At 36.1% G+C, this 23,427-nt stretch overlaps 1 protein-coding gene across 2 annotated transcripts in view; it reads right to left on the bottom strand.

The window, feature by feature from the left end:
- Positions 1-23,427, bottom strand: part of Cul2 (cullin 2) — a 102,547-nt gene that overhangs the window by 69,718 nt on the left and 9,402 nt on the right. For both annotated transcript variants that reach the window (XM_047521405.1, XM_047521404.1), the window contains exon 2: positions 12,312-12,452. In XM_047521405.1, coding sequence (XP_047377361.1) covers positions 12,312-12,430 — 119 coding nt within the window. In that variant the 5' untranslated portion in view covers positions 12,431-12,452. The remainder of the gene's footprint in view (positions 1-12,311; positions 12,453-23,427) is intronic.

Raw genomic sequence — 23,427 nt, 5'->3', positions numbered from 1 at the left:
CTTAACACGTGGTAGGTAAGCATTCTCCTACAGAACTACACGATCCGTCTTCTAACATATTTTTATTTATTTTTTATTACAATGAGTAACTAAAGGAAAAAAAAAAACCTTCAGACATCCAATAAAGGGGAACAAAGGGCATTTCTGGGAAGCTAGAAGTGTCTATTTAATGGGTATTTAAGTATGTGTACTTTGTGAAAATGTTTCTATAAATTCAATAGTCAGTATTTGTATTATAGTTAAATGAAAATTTAAATTTTTTTTAAAAACCACTAAATTTAGCCAAGATCAACATCAATTATTCAGAAAAGTGGTATGTACTTAGTATATTAAAGTACTTTCAGATGCTTCATCCAACATTTGTTCTATTTTATCCTTAAGCCACATACACACATATTTAGTGGGACCATTGCTACACATTGATCCCCTGCTGTTTACCCCCCATTTGTCCGCTGCCAGCATATAGCCTGCCTTTGAATACAGATTGCTCTCTGACCATCGCCTATCATCCGCCATTTGCCCGTTTGCTGGCCTCTTACCTGCCCATTGACCGCCTTTCACCTACCAATTGCCCACAGCCCAACATCCACCCACTGACTCCCAGCAAATCATCCCCTGCCCATTGTCATAGTACCCACACAGGTTTGGTCACACATGGCCACTGCCATCTTGGGACACTGGCCAGGGCATGCAGGTTTGCTGCCATCAGTGCCTCCATCTCGGGGCACAGCAGCCTCAGTCTGGGGACACTGGGGAGGGCCTGGAGATATATTGGTGTACCTTCAGGTCTGGTTGTACCTGAGGTCTTTCTGCTGGGTGTGCTAGTGGCCACCATCTGGCTGCCTCTTTGCAGGGTCACTTATTTGTGTGAGCACATCCCTGGTGGTCTCTCCCCAAGTTGAAAGGGCATTGAGATCTTGGGACTGCAGCAAGACAGGGCCTGGGGAAGCTAAAGACCAGGTCCATCAGATTGTGGCTGGATTTGCATGGGCCAGTCTGGGTCTGGCAAGCCTGTGGAAAGCCAGAAACTAGGGGCAGTGCCTTGAGAGGAACGCAGGTTGCAGAAACTGGAGAAAACTGGGCTCTCTCCAGCTCAGTGAGTCCTGAAGAGTGCAGGAAAGGAAGGGGTCAGCTATAATAGGTGGGAAGACTGTAAGAGGGTTTGAGGGCATCTTGCTATGGGACAGGCTCACCCACCCAACAGGTCTGGCACTCACCACACTGAAGCTAATAACAAACTTCAGAAAACCCCACCTACTGGCAGAGAAAGAAAGCTGAGAAAATGTTTGAAAGTCAACAGAAACAATCATTCAATTTTCCATTGAGACTTTCCTTTATTTTCCTCCCCTCTCTCACACTTCTACCATCTTTTTTTTTTTTTTTTTTTTTTTTTTTTGGGTGCTGGGGATCGAACCCAGGGCCTTGTGCTTGCAAGGCAAGCACTCTACTGACTGAGCTATCTCCCCAGCCCCACTTCTACCATCTTTGAATCCAAATATTATTCATGCATCAATTTATTGAGGAATGCGATGTCTGATTATAGTTTTGTTGTGTATTCTTATATTTTTACTTTTTAAAAACAATCTGTATATATTTTTTTACTCATCTGTCTGTCTCTCTGGATTCTCTTTCTCACTTCTCTCACACTAACAGTCAACCTCTATTAATCCCTCTCTTGCTCTTCCTATAAATCTTTACCTCTATCTTCTTTCCTCCTCATCAACATCACATCTTACACTACTTCTGTTCCCTCACTGTCCATCATTTTGAAACGGTAAATCCTTTTACCAAACTTACAGTTTATATTGTAGACAATAACTGAACACATAATTTCTGTTTATTGCGACAAAACTGTAGATGCCTTAATAAGAGCCATCTGGTTTAAGGTTATACACTGTTTGCATTGGGTGCTGTTAATATTGGTCTCCCCACTTAAAGGTGAGGTACTGGAAGCCTTTAGGGACACTATAAGACTACAGGGTAGACTATACTGCATCAGATCCATACAGCTAGATGAGAACATACACACCAACAACATGAAGAAACAAGTGAACAAAGCAACTCAAACCAATCAAGATGTTCCACAATAGAATCCATAGACAATACAGTAGAAGAAATGTCAGAGAAGAGTTTAGAAAATACATAGACTGATCATCGAAATAAAGGATGGTATTGGAAAGAAATTACAGGAAATGAAAGATCACTTCAATTAAAGAGGCAGAGATTATAAAAAGGAATCAAGTAGAAATCCTCAAAGTGAAGGAAACAACAAACCAAATTAAATATGCAATGGAAAGTATCACCAACAGACTATACAATAAGAAGACAAAACCTCAGATAATGAAGACAAAATATATACTCTTGAAATTAAGTTGACTGCACAGAGAAAATGATAAGAAACTATGAACAGAACTTCCAAGAAATACAGAATAACATGAAATTTAAGACTTATTGGAATAGATGAAGGTGTAGAAATACAAATCAAAGGAATGTACGATCTTTTCAATGACAAAAGAGCAGAAAACTTTCCAATTCTAAAGAATGAAATGGAAAATCAACTACAAGGGGTTTATAGGACCCCAAATGTACCAACTTACAGCAGGCCCACACCAAGGCACATTATAATGAGAATGACTAACACACAGAATGAGGATAGAATTTTAAAGGCTACAGAAGAAAAAAATCAAATTACGTATAGGGGGAAACCAATTCAGATCTCAGTTGATTTCTCAACCCAGACCCTCAATGCCAGGAGGTCCTGGAATAACATGTATCAAACTCTGAAAGAAAATGGATGCCAATCGAGAATTTTATATCCAGTAAAATTAAACTTCAGATTTGAAGATGAAATAAAAACCTTTCATAAGAAACAAAAGTTAAAAGAACTCACAACTAGAAAGCCTGCACTACAGAACATTCTCAGCAAAATATTCTATGAGGAGGAAATGAAAAAAAAAAAAAAAATGAAAAGCAGCAGAGAGGAACAACCCGAAAGGAAACATTAATCAAAGGAGGAACTAAGTCAAGTTAAAAACCAAAAATACATCAAAATGACAGGGAATACAAATCATATCTCGATAATAAACCTGAGTGAATGACCTAAACTCAATCAAAAGACATAGACTGGCAGATTGGATTTTAAAAAAGATCCTACAATATGCTGTCTTCAAGAGACTCACCTCCTAGGAAAAGACATCCAGATTAAAGTGAAAGTTTGAGAAAAAAACTTATCACACACATGTACTATGTAAACAAGCAGGGGTTTCCATCCTCATATCAGACAAAGTGGACTTCGAACCAAAGCTAGTCAGAAGGGATAAAGAAGGACATTTCATAGTGCTTAAGGGAATCATACATCAACAAAACATAACAATCATAAATATATATGCCCCAAACAATGGAGCATCCATTTATATCAAACAAACTCTTCTCAATTTCAAGAATCAAATAGACCACAACACAATAATACTGGGTAACGTTAACACACCTCTCTCACCACTGCATAGATCTTCCAAACAAAAACTAAACAAAGAAACTATAGAACTGCATAATACAATCAATGATTTAGAATTAACAAACATATATAATATGAATATTTCATCTATCATTGAGCAAACAAACTTTCTTCTCAACAGCACATGGATTCTTCTCTAAAACTGACTATAATTTATGCCACAAAGCAACTCTCAGCAAATATAAAAAAAAACAAATACTACCCTGCATTCTATCAGATCATAACAAAATAAAACTAGAAAACAATGATAAAATACAAAAGAGAAGCTACACCAACATCTGGAGACATGCTACTGAATGACAAATGGATAACAGAAGAAATTAGGGATGAAATTAAAAAATACTAAGAGATTAATAAGAACACCAATACAACATACCAATATATTCTGGATGTTATGAAGGTAGTACTAAGAGGAAAGTTCACTGCACTGAATTCATTCATTTAAAGATCAGAAAGTCAATGAATAAATGACCTAACATAACATCTCAAACCTCTAGAAAATGAAGAATAAAACATCAAAAGCAGAAGACAGGAAATAATTAAAATCAGAGCTGAAATCAATGAAATTGAAACAAAAGAAACAATTCAAAAAATTGACAAAACAAAAAGTTTATCAAATAAAATTTATAAACACTTAGCTACACTAACAAAGAGAGAAAGATTACTAAAATTCATGATGAAAAAGGAAATATCATGGATACTACTGAAATATAGAAGATAATTAGAAATTATTTTGAAAATTTAATAGAAAATCTCAAAGACATCGTAAAAGTTCTAGAGACATAAAATCTACCCAAACTGAAGCAGGAGGAAGTAATTAAATAATAGAAGGCACCATCAAAAGCCTACCAACCAAGACAACATTCTCAGCTAAGTTCTAGAAGACCTTCAAAGAAGAATTAACACCAATATTCCTCAAATTAGTCCATGAAATAGAAAAGGAGGGCACCCTTCCGACTCATTCTATGAAGCTAGTATCAACCTGACACCAAAACCAGGCAAAGACACAACAAGGAAAGAAAATTTACAGACCAATATCCCTGATGAACATAGATGTAAAAATTCTCAGTAAAATTCTGGCAAATCATATACAAAAACATAGTAAAACCACAGTGCACCATGATCAAGTGGGGCTCATCCCAGACATGTGATGTTGGTTCAACTTATGGAAATCAAAAAACGTAATTCATCACATCAATAGACTAAAAGATAAGAATCGTATGATCATCTCAACAGATGCAGAAAAAGCATCTGACAAAATAAAATACAGCACCCCTTCATGTTCAAAACACTCAAAAAACTAGAGCTAGTAGGAACTTACCTCAACCACATAAAAGCCATCTATGCTAAGCCCAAGGCCAACATCATTCTAAATGAAGAAAAATTTAAAGTCTTCCCTCTAAGAACTAGAACAAGACAGAGATACCCTCTTTCACCATTTCTATAAAACACTGTCCTTGAAACTCTAGCCAGAGCAATCGGACAGTTGAAAGAAATTAAAGGGATACAAATAGGAAGAGAAGAAATCAAACTATCACTGTTTGCTGACAACATGATTCTGTATTTAGAGGAATACAAAGAATTCCACCAGAAAACTTTGCGACCTCATAAATGAATTCAGCAAAGTAGCAAGATATGAAATCAACACCCATAAATCTAATGCATTTCTATTCATAACAGATGAATCCTCTGAAAGAGAAATTAGGGAAACTACTCCATTCACAAAAGTCTCAAAAAAAAAAAGAGATGAAAGACCTCTAAAATGAAAACTACAGAACACTAAAGAAAGAAACTGAAGAAGACCTTAGAAGATGGAAACACCTCCCATGCTCCTGGATAGGCAGTATTAATATTGTCAAAATGGTCACGTTACCAAAAGCATTATACAGATTTAATGCAATTCCTATTAAAATCCCAATGACATTCTTCATAGAACTAGAAAAAGCAATTGGGAAATTCATTTGGAAAAATAAGAGACCCAGAAGAGCCAAAGCAATCCTTAGCAAGAAGAGTGAAGCAGGAAGCATCACAATACCAGACCTTAAACTATACTACAGAACAATAATAACAAAAATGGCATGGTATTGGCACTAAAATAGACATGTAGACCAATGGTAAAAAATAGAAGACACAGAGACAAAGCCACACAAATACAGTTATCTCATACTAGACAAAGGTGCCAAAAAATATACACTGGAGAAGACAGCCTCTTTAACAAATGGTGCTGGGAAAACTGGAAATCCATATGTAGCAAAATGAAATTAAACCTCTATCTCTCACCCTGCACAAAAATCAACTCAAAGTGAATCAAAGACTTAGGCACTAGAACAGACTCTGTGCCTAATAGAAGAAAAAGTGGACTAAATCTTCATCATGTGAGCTTAGAACCTGACTTCCTTAACAAGACTCCTAAAGTGCAGAAGTAAAATTAAGAAACAATAAATGAGATGGTATCACACTAAAAAGTTTCTTCATAGCAACAGAAACAGTCATGTAAACAGAGTACCTACAGAGTGGGAAAAAAATCTTTATCACACACACCTCAGATAGAGCACTAATTTCCAGGATATATAATAATTCAAAAATTTAACACCAAAAATACAAATAACCTAATCCAATAAATGGGCTAAGAACCTGAATAGACACTTCAAAGATGATATACAGTCAATGAAGAAATATATTAAAAAATGTTCAACATCTTTAGCAATTAGAAAAATGCAAATCAAAACTACTTTTCATCTCACTCCAGTCAGAAGGGCAATTATCAGGAATACAAACAATAATAATTGTTGGCAGGGCTGGAGTTATGGCTCAGTGGTAGAGTGCTTGCCTGGCATGTGCGAGGTCCTGGGTTTGATACTCAGTACCACATATAAATAAAATAAAAGATCCACTGACAATTGTAAAAATATTTTTAAAAAAATAAGTGTTGGTGAGGATGTGAGGAAAAAGATACATCATATATTGCTGGTGGAACTGCAGATTGGTGCAGTCACTCTGGAAAGCAGTATAGAGACTCCTCAAAAAAACCTGGAATGGAACCACCATTTGACCCAGTTATCCCAGTACTACGTTTATACCCTAAGGACTTAAAATCAGCATACTACAGTGATGCAGCCACATGGATGTTCATAGCAGCTCAATTCACAATAGCTAAACTATGGAACCAACCTAGATGCCCTTCAACAGATGAACAGATCAAGAAAATGTAGTACATATATACAATGGAATATTACTCAGTCTTAAAGAATGAAAATATGGCATTTGCAGGTAAATGGATGGAGCTGTAGAATATCATGCTAAGTGAAATAAGCCAATCCCAAAAAACCAAAGACTGAATGTTTTGTCTGATTAGCGGATGCTGATTCATAGTGGGGGTCGGGGAGGGGAATAGGGAAGAATGAAGGATCTTTGGATTGTGCAGAGGGGATTGAGGGGAGGACTGAGGGGAGGGTTGAGGCAGTGGGGATGAAAAGGATAGTAAAATGAGATTGATATTATTACCGTATATACATGTATGATTACACTATTGATGTGACTCAGCACCATGTACAATCAGAGGATGAAAAGTTATGCTTCATTTTTGTTTGATGTGTCAAAATGCATTCTACTATATATAACCAATTAGAATAAAATAAAAAAATATGCTTCTTATGCTTAGACTCATTTCTGAGTTTTAATAATATGAACTATATTATGTAGTGGGCAAAGAACAGTGAGAATCTTACAATGGGAATAAAAGTAATGATCATATTAAAATTGAAAACAGTAAAATAACCAAGAAAGGGTCTGACAACAAAAACATATAATGCAGACAATACCTACCTCTGAGATTATTTTTAGGATCTCATAGAGAAAACTATAAACAATGTATACAATCTAAAAAAGAATGAACTGCTAGGTGTATATGTCAGTTACTAAAAAGTTGTCATAATACTTGTGGAAACTGTCAAAAATAGAAATTTTTCCATCTATTAAAACTGGTCTATGTTTGAAAAAGATGCTTGATAGAATATAAATTAGAAATGAGGGCAACAGTATCCTTGGTTTTAAACATGGAAGGATGAATTAATTTTCTCACCTGTGAGAAATACATCCAGGGAAAGCAATCTTAAATTTCCCCTTGGGTAATCACTTTGGAGTTATATTCAACCATGTAGAATCTAACATCCTTAAGTAGGAATGCAGCAACATTATACTACCAGGGCATGGGAATCTGTCCTTGCAACTACTAAAAGGCAGAAAAGCAAGAATAAAAAAGTAAAGTAGCCAAAGAATTCCAACGAAGTGAAATAGAGTAAACATATCTTCACCTAGCCTCTATCTTACTGGAGGAATGCACCTGATAAACAAATGAAAAGGGCAGATTCCAGAAAAGCCTAGAGAATGCACCTGTGCTGTCACAAAGCATTTGTTATGAAGCATCATGTGGTGGGCAGAACTCTAAAAACACCTTCCCAGAATTTCCCTATTATCAGGGACTGTGGGTATAAGTTATCATGCCTACAAATATGCTACTTTACGTGGCAAAAGGGACTTTGTTGCAATTAATGATTACTAAACAGTTAACCCTAAAATAGTGAGATTGTTTTGGACTTTTGGAGTGGGTCTAACCTAATCACACTGGCCTTTTAAAAGGGGACCCCACACACACCTTTACTCCTACCCACAGCTCCACTTCTACCTCCTCTCCACATTAGCCATATACCATGTTAGCTACAAAATTTGAGAGTAAAAGCACTAAAATATTTGACATGACACTGCTGGCTTTGAAGATGGAGTGGGGTCACACACAAAAACTGAAAGTGAACACAGGTCACTGAGAACAACTCCCAACCAACAAGGAAATGAGGACCTTCATCCTGCAACTATAAGGAACTGAATTCTACCAACTAAAAAGAATGAGTTAGCCAGGTGCAGTGGTGCACACCTGAATTTCCAGGGAATCAGAAAGCTGAGGTAGGTGGATTGTAATTTCAAGGCCAGTAAGACTGTGGGTGAAAGTAAAAAATAAAAAGGGCTGGGGATGTAGCTCAGGAGTAAAGAACCCCTGGATTTGATGCCTAGTACCACATACAAAATTAACTGCAGCTAAGTCCCTTCTGCCTTATTTAGATAAGGACCCCAAGCTCTGAATAAAATTATCGTCAGCTAATTCCTTGATTTCTGTCCTTACATTCTAAGCAGAGAATCCAGTCATATTATGGGTTTCTGATCTACAGAACTCTGAAATAATAAAAACCTTTTATAAGGGTTTTATTACATTACTAAAGGTGTGATAATTTGTTATGAGTCAATAGAAAACAGATATTTTCTTCTTTTCCTTTTTTTTTTGGCAGGGGGTGGGGGCAGGTACTGGGGATTGAACTCAGGAGTAACTGACCACTAAGTCACATCTCCAGTCCTCTTTTTGTATTTTATTTAGAGACAGGGTCTCACTTAGTTTGCTTAGAACCTCACTTTTGCTGAGGCTGGCTTTGAACTCTTGATCCTTCTGCCTCAGCCTCCTGATCTGCTGGGTTTACAAGCATGCGACACTGTGTCCAGTAAAACAGATATTTTCTATAAACATTTATCAGAATGCCCTGCCTACGTACCTGAACCCAATTATAAGGATCCGTGGTAAGAATCCTGCTTATTAACTAGCCAAATAATAATATTATTTGTTTCATCTGTACAGTATGCTTAATGATAATTAGTTGACGACATCTATTCATCCAAGTATTTGCTAAGTATTTATATGTACCAGGTTCTGGAAATACTTCAGTAAATGTAACAGAAAAGAGGATTGTGAATATAGCTCAGTGGTAGAGTGCATGCTTAGCATGTCTGAAACTCTGGGTTCAATTCCAGGCACACACCAAAAACAAAAAATCTCTGCCTTCACGGAGCTTATGGGTTAAATATGCATTTGCACATGTTTAACACTTCACTTATCAGATCAATCTTCTTTAATACCATTTCAAGCAGATGGGATGGGTATTCTTACCCCAATCCTACAGCATCAGTAAACCATCTCACCCCTTTCAGGTCACATTCTCAACCCTAAAATGGGACTAATAATACATCCCATACAACTTCATTCATAACAAATTAATGTCATATACATATGATGAAAGAAAAATGACACAAAAAATGTACACAGTATGATTCCATTTATATAAAGTTCAAAAAACAAAGAATAGGCCAGTATTATTTAGGACTGTATAAATAAGGAAATAATAGGTACAGGTAGTTAGTTCCTATGGAGAGGAGGGAACTTGTGAACTGAAAGAGCACATGGTTCAGGGAGGGTTGGTGAATGCTGACAATATTCTACTCTTGACCTGAGTGGTAATTATGCAAGTGTTTGCATTATAACATTTGTTCAACTGTTCATGTATTTTAGTGCATTTTTCCATATATGTTGTACTTCACATCACCAAAAATTCTTCCTAAAGGTTCAAATACTAACATATATTATGCAATAATTTGGGGAGGCTTCTTTTCATTTTCAAAAAATAAAGTTTCATGGTTTCTAAAACTTCTTAAGATATCAAGTTTCAGAAGTCAATTTTATATTCTCAGGTAAAGTAACAAGAAAAGGAGGGAATTTTACTTTAGAATAATTAGTCCTTTATTTTCCAAAGCAAAATTTAAAATGAGAGTTTCTATTCTTTTATTTTACTACAATATTTTATTTTGGAGAAAGGTAGAGAAAATTCATCAAGTCAATAAATAGACCATCTTAGATGGATCAAACAATAGACACATTAAAAATAACAGTGACTTGGGCTGGGGAGATAGCTCAGTTGGTAGAGTGCTTGTCTTGCAAGCACAAGGCCCTGGGTTCAATCCCCAGCACCGCAAAAAAAAAAAAAACAAAAAAAAAACAGTGACTGAAAGGTCATTCTCCAGGGAAGTCATCTATTTCAAAACCACATATAAACTAACCAACAAATTGTGTATTCTGTAACAAAAAAGTACAATTATTTTTTTCTTTTTACTAAGATTCCTGCTTTGAAACTACCCATAATGTTCCACAGAAAAATTAGCCATCTAAGAGATTAATTCAATAATAAGCTCTTCAATGGCAGAACTCATACCAATTATCCTTCAGACATACTGAAAAGCAAAGAGAACTGAATGTTAAAATCTTGTATTGAATTCTGTGCTCCATCAATTACTACTTGTATGACCCTTGGTAAGTCCCTCAAGTTTCCTCCTTTGTTTCATAAACACAGTGATTATATTTTCCCCACTGATTTGACAGACCTGTTTGAGGTGTATATAACTTAAAATATGTAGACTCTTTGTAAACTATAAAACCTTCCAGAAACATCTGAATATCTTCAGTGTCCAGAACACAGAGAGACTAACAAATGTTCCCAACTGAGAACTGCAGTTGTAACAAATTAAATGATTTCCTGTTGGTCTGAAAGAACTTCACTATTCTTGCATCAATATTCAGCTTAATATTGAGAGGCACTAAGAACAAGCTGAATCACTGTCTTTTCTTCTAAATATGCCCCATGTAAAAAGGGGAATCCTTTAGTCCCAGAATATTGCTAAAGAGGGCAGCACTAGTTAGGTCCAGCAGATTGGTATCATATAGGAATGCACTGATAGTGGCCTTTTAGAGCATTCTAGGGAAACCACAAATCTGCATTTTTACATAAAATGGAGATAATTATCCAATTTAAAATCATGTTTCCATCTCAAACTTACTATTCACCTTCTACCTAGAATACTACTATGGTTTGGATAAATGTCCCCCCAAAGGTCCATATGTTGAAGGCTTGGTCACTAGCTTGTGGAAGTATTGGGAGATGTGGTAGAACTTTATAAAGAGGTAGGGCCTAGTGGGAGAAAGTTAGGTCACTGAAGCTGTCCCCTTGGAGGGGTTACTAGGACTCCAGCTCCTTCTCCTCTGTTTTCAGGCTGACATTAGGTAAACAACTTCTGCCACATGCTCCCATATTATACATTTACTTCTCACCACAGGCCCAAAGGCAACAGGGCCAAGAGAACATGGACTAAAACCTCTGACATCATGAGCCAAAATAAGTATTTTTTCCTTGTAAATTACCTTGATTATTTTGTTATAGTAATGGAAGGCTGATTAGTACAAACACTTTTCCCTCAGATGTCTGTGTAGCTTGATCCCTTACTTTGTTTTAATCTCTGCCCAAGAGTCGATATCCTTGGGAAGACCTTCCTTGACCACTCTACCCACAGAGGGCACATGCACACAGTACTCTAAGCCTTCTCCACAATATTTAGCACTGCATATTATTAAATGTATCCCTGCAGCCAGGCACAGTGGCACATGCCTATAATCCCAGTGGCTCAGGAGGCTGAGTGTACAAGTTCAAAGATAGTCTCAGCAACTTGGTGAGGTCCTGAGCAACTTAGTGAGACCCTGTCTCAAAATAAAAAAAAAAAAGCTGAGGAGGAGGCTTAAGCACTGTTGGGTTCAATCCTCACTATAAACAAATAAATAAATATTATCAAATGCTCATTGAGGGGCTGGGGAGATAGCTCAGTCAGTAGAGTGCTTGCCTTGTAAGCACAAGGCCCTGGGTTCAATCCCCAGCACCAAAAAAAAAAAAAAAAAAAAAAATGCTCATTGAATATTTGTTGAATGAAAGTTATAAATATTGAAAGCCACAAAAGAGGTGATAAACTTGGAAAGGTAAACCATATTTGGAAAGAGTTACACTAGAAGTTCTCCCATTTCAATAAGCTTTACCTATTTTCACTTTTCAATAAGTTTATCAATTTTAGAACATTTATCAAGATGCCAATAAAAGGATACGAGAAGCGATCATTCCACGTTGCTCTTTCGACATATTCCAACATGACAACTGCTTTGATTGTAGTTAGGAGTTTGTTCCATGTTTCATCAAAATCTACTACTCTTGGTTTCAAAGACATTGTGCGAGTTTAGTGTTGAAATCTGTTGATAAAAAAAAATGATAGCATGAATTCTACCACCTCCAATGGTTATTTTTAAAGCACAACATAATGAAATTGCACGATATATGAAAGGAGTGGAAATAGAAACTGGAACACAGTAAGAACACAATAAATGTTGGCTATCATCTAGTCATGACTATCCAGATTAGGAATTTTATAGAATAATGAAAGGTGTCATTTCAAAGATTCACAAACATCATTTAACAATGTTGAGGAAAAGTTGGGACCCCATCAAAAAAAAGCCATCTCCCATCATGGAAAATACACAGGAGACATTTAACAAAAAAAGGTCTTGATCACAAATACTTGTGGTTCACACTCCTTAAACTCAAGGATGATCTGTATGCAAGGGAATATCAATTTAGGTAAGATGAGGGAGGAAATTTACATTTATATTTTAAAGAAATGTCAGGTTATCAGCAAAGTTCTTAAAGCTCCTCAGTTTCTTGGGGTATATGGTCCCAATTCCAATAACAAAAAGCATGGTTCTAGCATGGAACCTCTGGTTCAAGTGCATTTGATGGGCCTATTGGGAAGCTAGAAGACTCCTGCCTGGTAGACAAGCTATATTTAGCAATTACTTGGTTTCTGGATCAAAGAGATCCTAAGGTTATAGAAATTTGGTTCAAGTCGGATTCTCAATCTTTCGTAGCACATGAAAGAAAAAGAATTGACAGAGAAACCAAAGTTAAATTTAATTGCACAAGGAAAGGACTTTCTGGCATATGTTTTAACATCCTTCCCAGTTTACTGAAGCACCAAACTAATCTGCCGCCAAAGCTAAACAAAAAGGAATCATCTTTCTCTTGCATCCCACCATGAGTAAAAACAGAATCAACAGGGAGGAGGAGAGGGTGAATAAATAGAAAAACATTGAAAACGTAGAAAAGGGAGAGACGACACACCCCGAGCCTCACCTGGAGTCCATTCTTACATCTCTGTCATAAGAAAAACACTCAAGGAGTCAAAGAACACATACCAAATAAAGAAGGAAAAGGATTAAGAGAAAAGACAAATATCCAAAAGACAGTATGGCCACACTGAATAAAAACCTTCTATCCTAACATACCAAAGACTACCTCCTGGACCAATCTCATGCCTATACTATCAAGAATGGATCACCAGAGGTCTCACTGTGTTTGGGTTAAGAAGTGGGAGATCGTACCAAGTTTCCTTAGCTCTAAATTTGGGAATTAATCCTAATACCTTCTCTCCCTTATCCTCCGCATCCTATCCAACTACTGTGCTCCTAAGTATTTTCTAAATCCATCCCTTCCTGTGTAAACTATATATGCTCTGGGATGAAGCCCTTGGTAGAAACAGTAACAATTGTTTGTATTTATGTAGCATTTACTATAAGCCAAAAGCACTATCCTAAGTGCATCATATTAAACATTTTAAGTCCCCAACAATCTGACAAGTATGTACTGCTTGCTGTTCTCCCCACTTTCTGGATAATAAAACTGAGTTACAAGAAGATTAAGAAATTTGCTGAAGATCACAGAACTATGTAATAATGGCATCAGGATTCAGGAGTGTGTGCTCTCAACTGCTATTCATTTTTAGTGAACACTTACTCTTTGCAAGGCACGCTTCTAGGCTCTGAGGATTACAGTGATTAAAAACAAAGGGTTTTTTTTTTCTTTTCTTTTTCCTTGTTTTCCTTGTTTGAGATCCTCCTGCCTCAACCTCTCAAGTAGCTGGAATTAAAAGGCATGCATCACAATGCCCTACAAAACCCAAAAATTTTAAGCTCTACATTAGCACCTCAGAACTCACCCTTATCAAAGACACAAAAATAACCTAATTAAACCAAAAAGCTGACCAAGTCACTCTCCTACTCTCCATTTGATGATTCCCACTTTACACAGCATTTAGGTTCATCTGCAACATGGCCCACCAAGCTCCCATGATCTGACCTCAGGTTAAAGAATGTCTACAGCTTCCTCTCATGGGATCCCTTCCTTGGCATCACAATTCAGTAATTTCTCTTTGTTTAGAGATCATTGAACATACCAGGCTGACTCACAGATCCTTCCTAGGTTACCTTTATTGTTTATCTCTACCCAAAATCTCTTTTCTTTACCACTCCTCTCCACCCATTCACCTAACACCTACTGATGTACAGACTCGATCCAAGCCATCTACTTTTAAGCAACTTTGTTGGACTCACTTTTGCTTATAAAGTTGCTCGTCTTATGTTTTATGATGTTGTCCCTATTAAGGCATAAGAATGAAAAACAAGACTCACATGCCATATTCACCCCATAATTGTATTTCAGTCAACAATGGACTGCATATATAATGGTGATTCCCTAAAGACTATCACCATGAGAACTTCATGCTTACCTCCAATAGAGCATTTAATCATTCCAAACAAAATTATCTGTGAGTTTCTTGAGTAGGGATTGGTGGTGGTTGTTCTTGTTTTGGTGTGTGCACCAAAAAACTGGCAATGTTTCCTTCACATTCGTTTTTTCACCTTATAAAAATGGGATATTAGCCAAGCAAGGTAGTTTACACCTGTATCCAAGCTACTTGGAAGCCTAAAGCAGGAGGATTCCATGTTCAAGGCCAGCCTGGGCAACTTAGTGAAAGCCTATCTCAAAATAAAATTTTTAAAAAGGGTTGAGGATGTAACTTATCGGTAGAGCAACTGCATAGCATGTGCAAGGCCCTGACCCGGCACCAAATAAAATAGGGTATTAGTATAGACCATGCTTATAAATTATTAATGGTTGCAGAGACTGCCTTTATCTTTATTGACCCACACTGACACTTTGCTGCTGAGACCAACAGACTTATCGTAGAATGGGTACATATGCAGTAATAATCCATGCTTGGACAGGTAGAAATATTTGGACGCCAAAGAGAGAAGCACCAGACTATCAACCTAGTGAAACACCAAAAACTAATAAACCAACAGCAGCAAGTATGTTAAAAGTTTATATGCTCTCCTTGCCCATTAGAAAGCTCATAAATAAACAATTCAGGTTTCTTCCTTTTCTTGCAATTGTTTAGATGATAATGTATTCATGGAGAATTTACATAAAGATGTAGAAGAGATAGGGCAAAGAAAAACAGAATGAAAACCACTGCACTATTTTCCACTGTCCAGGCTATTACACAACTCAGAAAAACATACCCTCACAGGTCACATATCAATAGAGATGTGTGATAAAGAAATATCCTTTGGTGATTCTGTCATGTGAATATCAGAGTACATTTACACAAACTAAGATGGCTATGATGTCACTAGGCAATATAATCTTTAGGGAACCACCATTTTATATGCAGCCTGTCATTGACTGAAACAGTTACAGGGTACATGACTGTAAGAGTCTTGTTCTTCATTCTTGTGCCTTGCTAGGGACCACATCTTATTTCCCATCCCCAGATTGTGCACCATTAAGTATCTCCAAAATTCAAATCTCCTTTAGTTTTGAGTTCTACTCTTGCAATGATGGAACATGACATTACAGACCCTAAATATATAAATAAAACAAATAATATATGTAGGCTCCAAATTTTTAAAAATTAAAAAACAAACTTCATGAAAATGAATGTTTAATAACCCTTTCCCAGAAAACATTACATCAACATTAATTATAGATCCATAAAATTTTTATTACATTTGAAAACACTTGATTAGATTTTCACTTATAGCACCATTTCTAAATATTCATGATTATCAATTTAATACTTACAAAAGTGAATTACATAAACAAGAGTTACCATATGGCCAATCAATTCCACTCCTATGTATACACAGACCCCAAAGATATGAAAACATGTCCACACAATAACTGGTACAAAAGTTTGTAACTATATTATTTATAAAGGCCAAAAAGTAAAAACTCAAGTATCTAGTAAGTAGTAAATGGATAAAAAAATATGTAGTATATCCATATAAAGTATTATTATTTAGTAATAAAAAGGAATGAAATGCTGATGTATAGTATAACATGGATGAACTTCAAAAACTCTTATACTGGCTGGGATGTAGCTTGGTAGTAGAACCAACCCTTGTCTAGCAAGTGGAAGGCCCTGGGTTCAATCTCTGTTATTGCAAAACACAAAACAAACTAAAAACATTATCCTAAGTGAATGAAGAGTGTCACAAAGACCACAATTTTATGATTCCATTTACACAGAATATACAGAATTAACAAATCTACAGATACAGAAAATAGATTAGTGGTTATCTATGGGACTTAGAAGAAAAGGAAAGTGATTGCTAGTGGAATGATGAAAATGTCCCAAAATTGATTGCCATGAAAGTTGCACAACTCTATGAATATACTAAAGACCACTGAACTGCCTAATTCAAATGGGTTAACTGAATTCTATGTGAAGTATAACTTAGTAAAACTATTATACATTAAAGAAGTAAATTTTCAAATCCTACTAGCAATTTTAGAGTAATCTGATGGGATGGGATGGGAGAAAAGGTACATTCTCGTGTCCCTTTGTGTAAAATTCTGAAATCTCAGTCTCCTTCACATTCCCATTGTCTAGTCATCAGCTCCCAACATCAGAGGCAATAAATGTTGTGTGCCTGGACGTGTTTTATAAATATATAATGGTACTATACTCTTCACATTACTGTGTACTCTGCTTTATTTCACTGAAGAGTATACTGGAGAAAGTATGCCATATTAATATATAAATAATTTCTTTAACCTTACAGCATTTCATTGTTTGGCTGTGCCCAGATATACTCTAACATTTTTTAAAATATATTTTTAGTTGTCAATGGATCTTTTCTTATTTTATTTATTTATATGTTGTGCTGAGTATCGACCCCAGAGTATCTCACATGGCAGGCAAGCACTCCACCACTGAGCCACAACTCCAGTCCTACTCTAACATGTTTGACAAGACATATGATGAGTGTTCTCAAAGCTTAAAGAACTGAGAACACAGATCATGTTAGAATTGCTATATGTGTTTACTGATAAGAAAATTGCAATATTATCATTATCTACAACTCATTTATTACAGACCTTCTGCTTGTTAACTTTCAACAGCAAAGCAATAAAATCAATATCACATGAAACTCTACTGCATAATCGGATTTCTTCAACAGATAAACTGTATGCACATGGGGAGTTTCAAATTTCAGAAATCAAAAAGGCACATTAATCACAGTAACTGACCTTATTTGAAACCAGATATAAACCAAATTTAAAATTCTGGCCCCTGTATTCAATCTTCAGCACTGCAAATTTTAAAATTAAAAATTGAACCAGGATCAGGCCTGTAATCCCATTAACTTGGGAGGCTGAGGTAGGATCGTCACAAGTTTGATACCAGCTGTAGCAACTTAACAAGGCCCTAAGCAAGTTAGTGAGACACTGTCTCAAATTAAAAAAAAAAAAAAAGGATGGGGATGTGGCTCAGTGGATAAGTGCCTTGGGTTCAATCCCCACTACCAAAATAATAGTAATAATAATTAAAACTAAATAAAAACATATAGTGAAATATTTAATGATCTTATATTTTTTACATTTTATATTTTTATATTTTTTAAAATAATTGAGTCTTTTATAAAATGAGAGTTCTTTATCTGTTACGGACACATTGTAAATAATTATAGATGTAATGATATTTTGTCTGAAGTTGGCCCTAAATTAAACAGTGCATTCATGAATTGATAATTCAAAGATGGGGGTTTATTATATCATTCATTTTTGTGTATGTTTGCAAATTTCTCAAAGCCAGTAAAAAAATCTCTTCACCATCATCAATATTTTCATAAATATAGATAAGAAAGCACATAAAAGAAACAAAGCTGAAGAAAAAAGAACACTGTAGGGAGGGCCCTGTGTGGCGTGCCTATAATTCCATCAATTTGAGAGGTTGAGATACGAAAAGTCCAAGATCCAGGTCAGTCTCAGCAACTTAGTGAGACCCTATCTCAAAATAAAAAATAAAAAGGGCTGGGGATATGAATAGATTGAACCCCAGAACCACAAAAACTATATATATATATATACTTTGGATCCCCAGAGAGAACTTGAATTTGTCAGTTTCTCATGGGTAGACAAGCCTACTTTGTCATGCATACTGCTTTTATGGAGGCAGGAGAATCATACTACAGCTAGTTTCTTGTTTTTGTTGGTCTGTTTTTTATTGAGTGCAATAAAATTCAGTCCTTGCCTCACCTTCCAATTCTTATCAGATTTTATTATTACTACTTTTCAAATGGTTCTTTGTTCTGGACGAATTAATCTGTCTACCAGTTTCTATGTAATACAGCAATTCCTACTTTTGCCCGACACTGCTATAGGAGACATACAAGAAAGAACAATTTAAAAAGTGATACAGATAAGCCAAGAATTATCCCTCTAGAACTTAGTTGACACCTTCTCTTTAAAATCCCAGAAATAAAAATTTTTAAATTTTTATTAAAAAAGGGGGCTGAGGCTGTGGCTCAGTGGCAGAGAGCTTGCCTAGCACATGTGAAGCACTGGGTTCAATCAGCAGCAGCACCACATAAAAATTTTTTAAAAATTAAAATTAAAATTCCAGTCTTCAGTATGGACACGACCACTTAAAATCCCTCTCCTTTCACTCAGTGTTCACCACACAGAGAATAGTCAATTCAACACAGCAAGTTATAAAAATAAATCTGACATAACACTCATTCTCCCACAGGAAGGACACAAAGCAGGATGTACTCTGCCCATTCTTCACCATCAGCATGGCAATGTCCAGTTACAAAGTTGTTAACGGTAGCAATAATAGTAGCAACCATATTAACCACATATATTTCAGAAACTTCATTAAACATATTATCCAATTAATTTCTCATAGTGACCCTAAGATGACTATTATTATTCTACCCATTTTAAAGAAAGAGACTAAAGACAGGACACGTTGGTGAACACCTGTAATCCCAGCAGCTCAGGAGGCTGAGACCAATCACAAATTCAAAACCAGACTCAGCAACTTAGGGAGGCCCTAAGCAAATCAGTGAGAACCTGTCTCAAAAATACAAAAAGGGCTGGGGAATGTGGCTCAGTGGTTAGGTGCCCCTGGGTTCAATCCCTAGTACCGAAAAAAAAGAGAGACTGAAGGATAGGGATGTAGCTCAGAGCTAAAAATCTATGCAGAGGAAGCTCCAAGCTCTGGGTTTGATCTCCTACACTGCCCAAAAGAAACAACAAAAAACATACATACATATGTGTATGTGTGTGTGTGTGTGTGTGTGTATATATACATACATATACATATATATAGGGGGGGACGGCTGGGGGGGAGAGGCTGGGAGTGCAGGTGCAGTTCAATGGTAGAGAGAGCCCTTGTCTAGCTAGGCTCTGGGTTCATTCTGAATGCTGCAAAATAATGAATAAAGAAACTAACATTTATATAACCATTAATTAGCGAACCTGGAAATTTGTACCCAGATCTATCTGACTTTACCATCAGACTCTTATCCAGGGCTCTCTCCTGTGTTTATTACTTGCCAGTTAGAAACTAGGGTTGGCTCAGAGGAAATAAATGATGACGCAGTCTTCTAGAAGAATGTAAGGGGCACCCAAAACCTGGCTGTCAAGGAAAATTCTGTTTGATGTTAAAACATAAGAAAAATATACTGGTCTCAAAAACGGGTTGTGAATCTAGAAACTAATACTTTAAATAGGCTGTCAGTTACATTGTAATCCCAGGCTAGTTGCTGTTGCATTTTCTCCATCTAAAGAATGTAAAAATAGTTTTACCTGGCAAAGCTAAGATGAAGTAGTATTATTTTCTACTCTTTGTAGATTTTACTTTCCCATTCATGCTTTTCAATATAATAAAGATCAAAACTGTACTGCTGCTGAAATTTTATACTTTATTTTAATTTTTTTGATACCAGGGAATTGAACCCAGCAGTACTAAACCACTTAGTGACATCCCAAGTCCGTTTTATTTTTTTATTTTTCAGAACAGGGTCTCCCTAAGTTGCTTAGGGACTTGCTAAGTTGCTGAGGCTGGTTCTGAACTTGGTATCCTCTTGCCTCAGCCTCCTGAGCCACTGGGATCACAGGAGTGTTTCACCTCGCCCTGCTGAAATCCTTACAGTTTCACTCTTACTTTATGCTCACATTTCCTATTAAAAGGTTTTTTCTTCATTCTACTTCTCTCACAATTAATTATTTTATTGTTATTATTGTTATTGGTACTAGGGATTAAACCGAGGGTACTTTACCTCTGAATTATACTCCTAATATTTTTTATTTTGTAACTGGTTCTCACTAAGTTGTCCAGGCTGGTTCTGAACTTGCACTCCTCCTGCCTCTGCCTCCCAAGTTGTTGGGATTTACAGGTATGACACCACCAAGACTAGTACAAGGGTCAGAAGAAATGCAAACTTTTTGATCAGAATGCTATACAATTTTCCTCACCTTCCTTGAGTATTTTCCTTATGACTCCCCTTGTTCTAGCTTTCTAAAAATTAACATCTAAGCTAGTCAGAGTCTGAAGCATCTATTTTTAAGTGCCATCATAAAGCCATCTGATAATCCATGCAAAATATACTATCCTGTCTTGACTTACACCATATGCGAATATTAACTTAAACTGGATCAAAGACATAAACCTAAGAGTTAAAACTATAGTCAAAACTATGAAACAGAAGGAAAAAACTTCATGAAATGGAAATGATTCTTGACACCAAAAACTTAGGCAAAAAAAGAAAACTTAATGGAAAAATTGGTCTTCATCAAAACTAAATACCTTTCATGCATCAGGGGACACTACCACGTTGGGCTCAGTAGTGTACATCTAAAATCTCAGCTATTTAGGAGGCTGAGGCAGGAGGATCCCTTGAGCCCAGACATGGCCAGCCTGGGCAACATAGTGAGACTCTGTCTCCAAATATCAAAAACAAAACAAAACAAAAAAACACACTATTACACTGTAAAGAGAGTAAAAAGTCAACCACAGAATGAGAAAAAATATTTGCAAAACGTATCTTAGAAGGGATTAATCTCCAGAATCCGCATAGAAAAAACTCCTACAACTTATCCACAACAAAAGCATTCAACTCAATTAAGAAATAGATGCAAAACACATTTCTCCAAATAAAATATACAAATAAGACAAAAAGGAGTAAAAAGATGTTCAACAGTCCAAGTCATTAGTGAAATGCAAATTAAAACCATAATGAGATACCACTTCACACCAAGTAAGATGGTGATTACTTAAAACAAACAAACCAGGTCTGGGATTTAGATCAGTCATAGAGAGCTTGTTTAGTATGCAGAAAACCCTGGTTTCAATTCCCAGCACAATAAAATAAATTAAAAAAAACTAACAGAGGGTGGGGTTTGTTGCTCAATGTTAGAGCACTTGCCTGGCATGGGTGAGGCACTGGGTTCAATCCTCATTACTACATAAAAATAAATAAATAGACTAAAGGTATTGTGTCCATCTATAATTTAAAAATATATTTTAAAAACTAACAGAAAGCAAGTAGTTTTTCAGCATGTAGAGAAACTGGAACCCAATCCCAGTGATTTAGGAGGCTAAAGCAGGAGGAATTTAAATTGGAAACCAACCTAGGCAACTTAGTGAGACCCTGTCTCAACAAATGGTTCAACCCTGAGTATGAAAATAAATGAGAGGAAACAGAAGACTGATGCATTGTTGGTGGGAACGTAAAACTGTATATACACTTTGGAAAAGAGTTCGAGGTTTTCTCAAAGTGCTAAACATGGAATCACCATATGACAGTAACTAGGCTCCTACTTACATACTCAAAGAAACTGAAAGCAGGAAATGGCTATGCATGCACCAATGCTCACATCAGCACTGACTGCAATAGCTGAATGGCAAAAAGAGCCCCAAGTGCCCATCAACAGGTGAATGGATAAGCAAAATGTGGCATATACATACAATAGAATATTATTCAGCCATAAAAGAATAAATTTTGATATATGTTCTAACATGGATGAACCTTGAAGACACTAAGTCAAATAAACCATACACAAAAGGACAAATATTTTATAATAGTATTTATATGAAATACTTAGAACAGACAAATTCATAAAGACATGTGGGCACAATGGCATATGCCTATAATCCCAGTTACTTGGGTGGCTGAGGCAAGAGGATCACAAGTTCAAGGCCAGGCTCAGCAACTTAGCAAGACCCTGTCTCAAACAGAAAAAAATTAAGAAGGGCTAAGGTATACCTGGGTTCAATACTCTATATGGAAATAATAATGATGACGATGATGATGATGGTAGATTAGAGGTTACTGATAGTGAGAAGATGGAAAGTTAATGGCTACAGAGTTTCTAGTGGTAGTAATGAAATGTTTTTGAAATAGTGGTGATGGTCAAGATAATACTCTGAATGTAATTAATGTCACTGAGTTATACACTGAAGGGTGGTTAAAATCATACATTTTATGTTATGTATTTTACCAAAATTTTAAAAAGACTGCCCTTATTGTAGGTGCTTAAAATCTAGATCACATGTATAAAAATTCTGATGCATAAAAAGGTATCTGAATCTCACTGCCAAGTGCTAAAATTTTTTTAAATGGAGCTGGGGTGATAGCTGTGGCAGAGCACCTGCCTATCACGTGTGAAACACTGGGTTTAATCCTTAGCACCACATAAAAATAAACAAAGGCATTCTATCCATCTACAACCACAAAAAAAAATTATTTTAAGATTTTTAAATGGATGCTTACTAATCAAAATAATACTTAGAACTATGAAGACAAAATGTCATTAGTTTTAGTTCAAATAGTCTACCAAACAAAGAGAAATGTTTTGAGAGAGAGCTTAAAATTTTTTCTTAAGGTTCAGGACTAATTGGGAACTTTTTCTGCTGTATCATCTTACTCATTATTTTGGTAATATCATCTTACTCATTATTTTGGTAACTTTCTGCTACTTACATCAATACTGTGATTATCAGAGAAGTATCTTCTATTTCCCACTGTCAAAAAAAAA

The sequence above is a fragment of the Sciurus carolinensis genome, chromosome 12 (genome assembly GCF_902686445.1).
Source record: "Sciurus carolinensis chromosome 12, mSciCar1.2, whole genome shotgun sequence".
NCBI lineage: Eukaryota > Metazoa > Chordata > Mammalia > Rodentia > Sciuridae > Sciurus > Sciurus carolinensis.
This window is presented reverse-complemented; position numbering and strand designations above follow the sequence as displayed.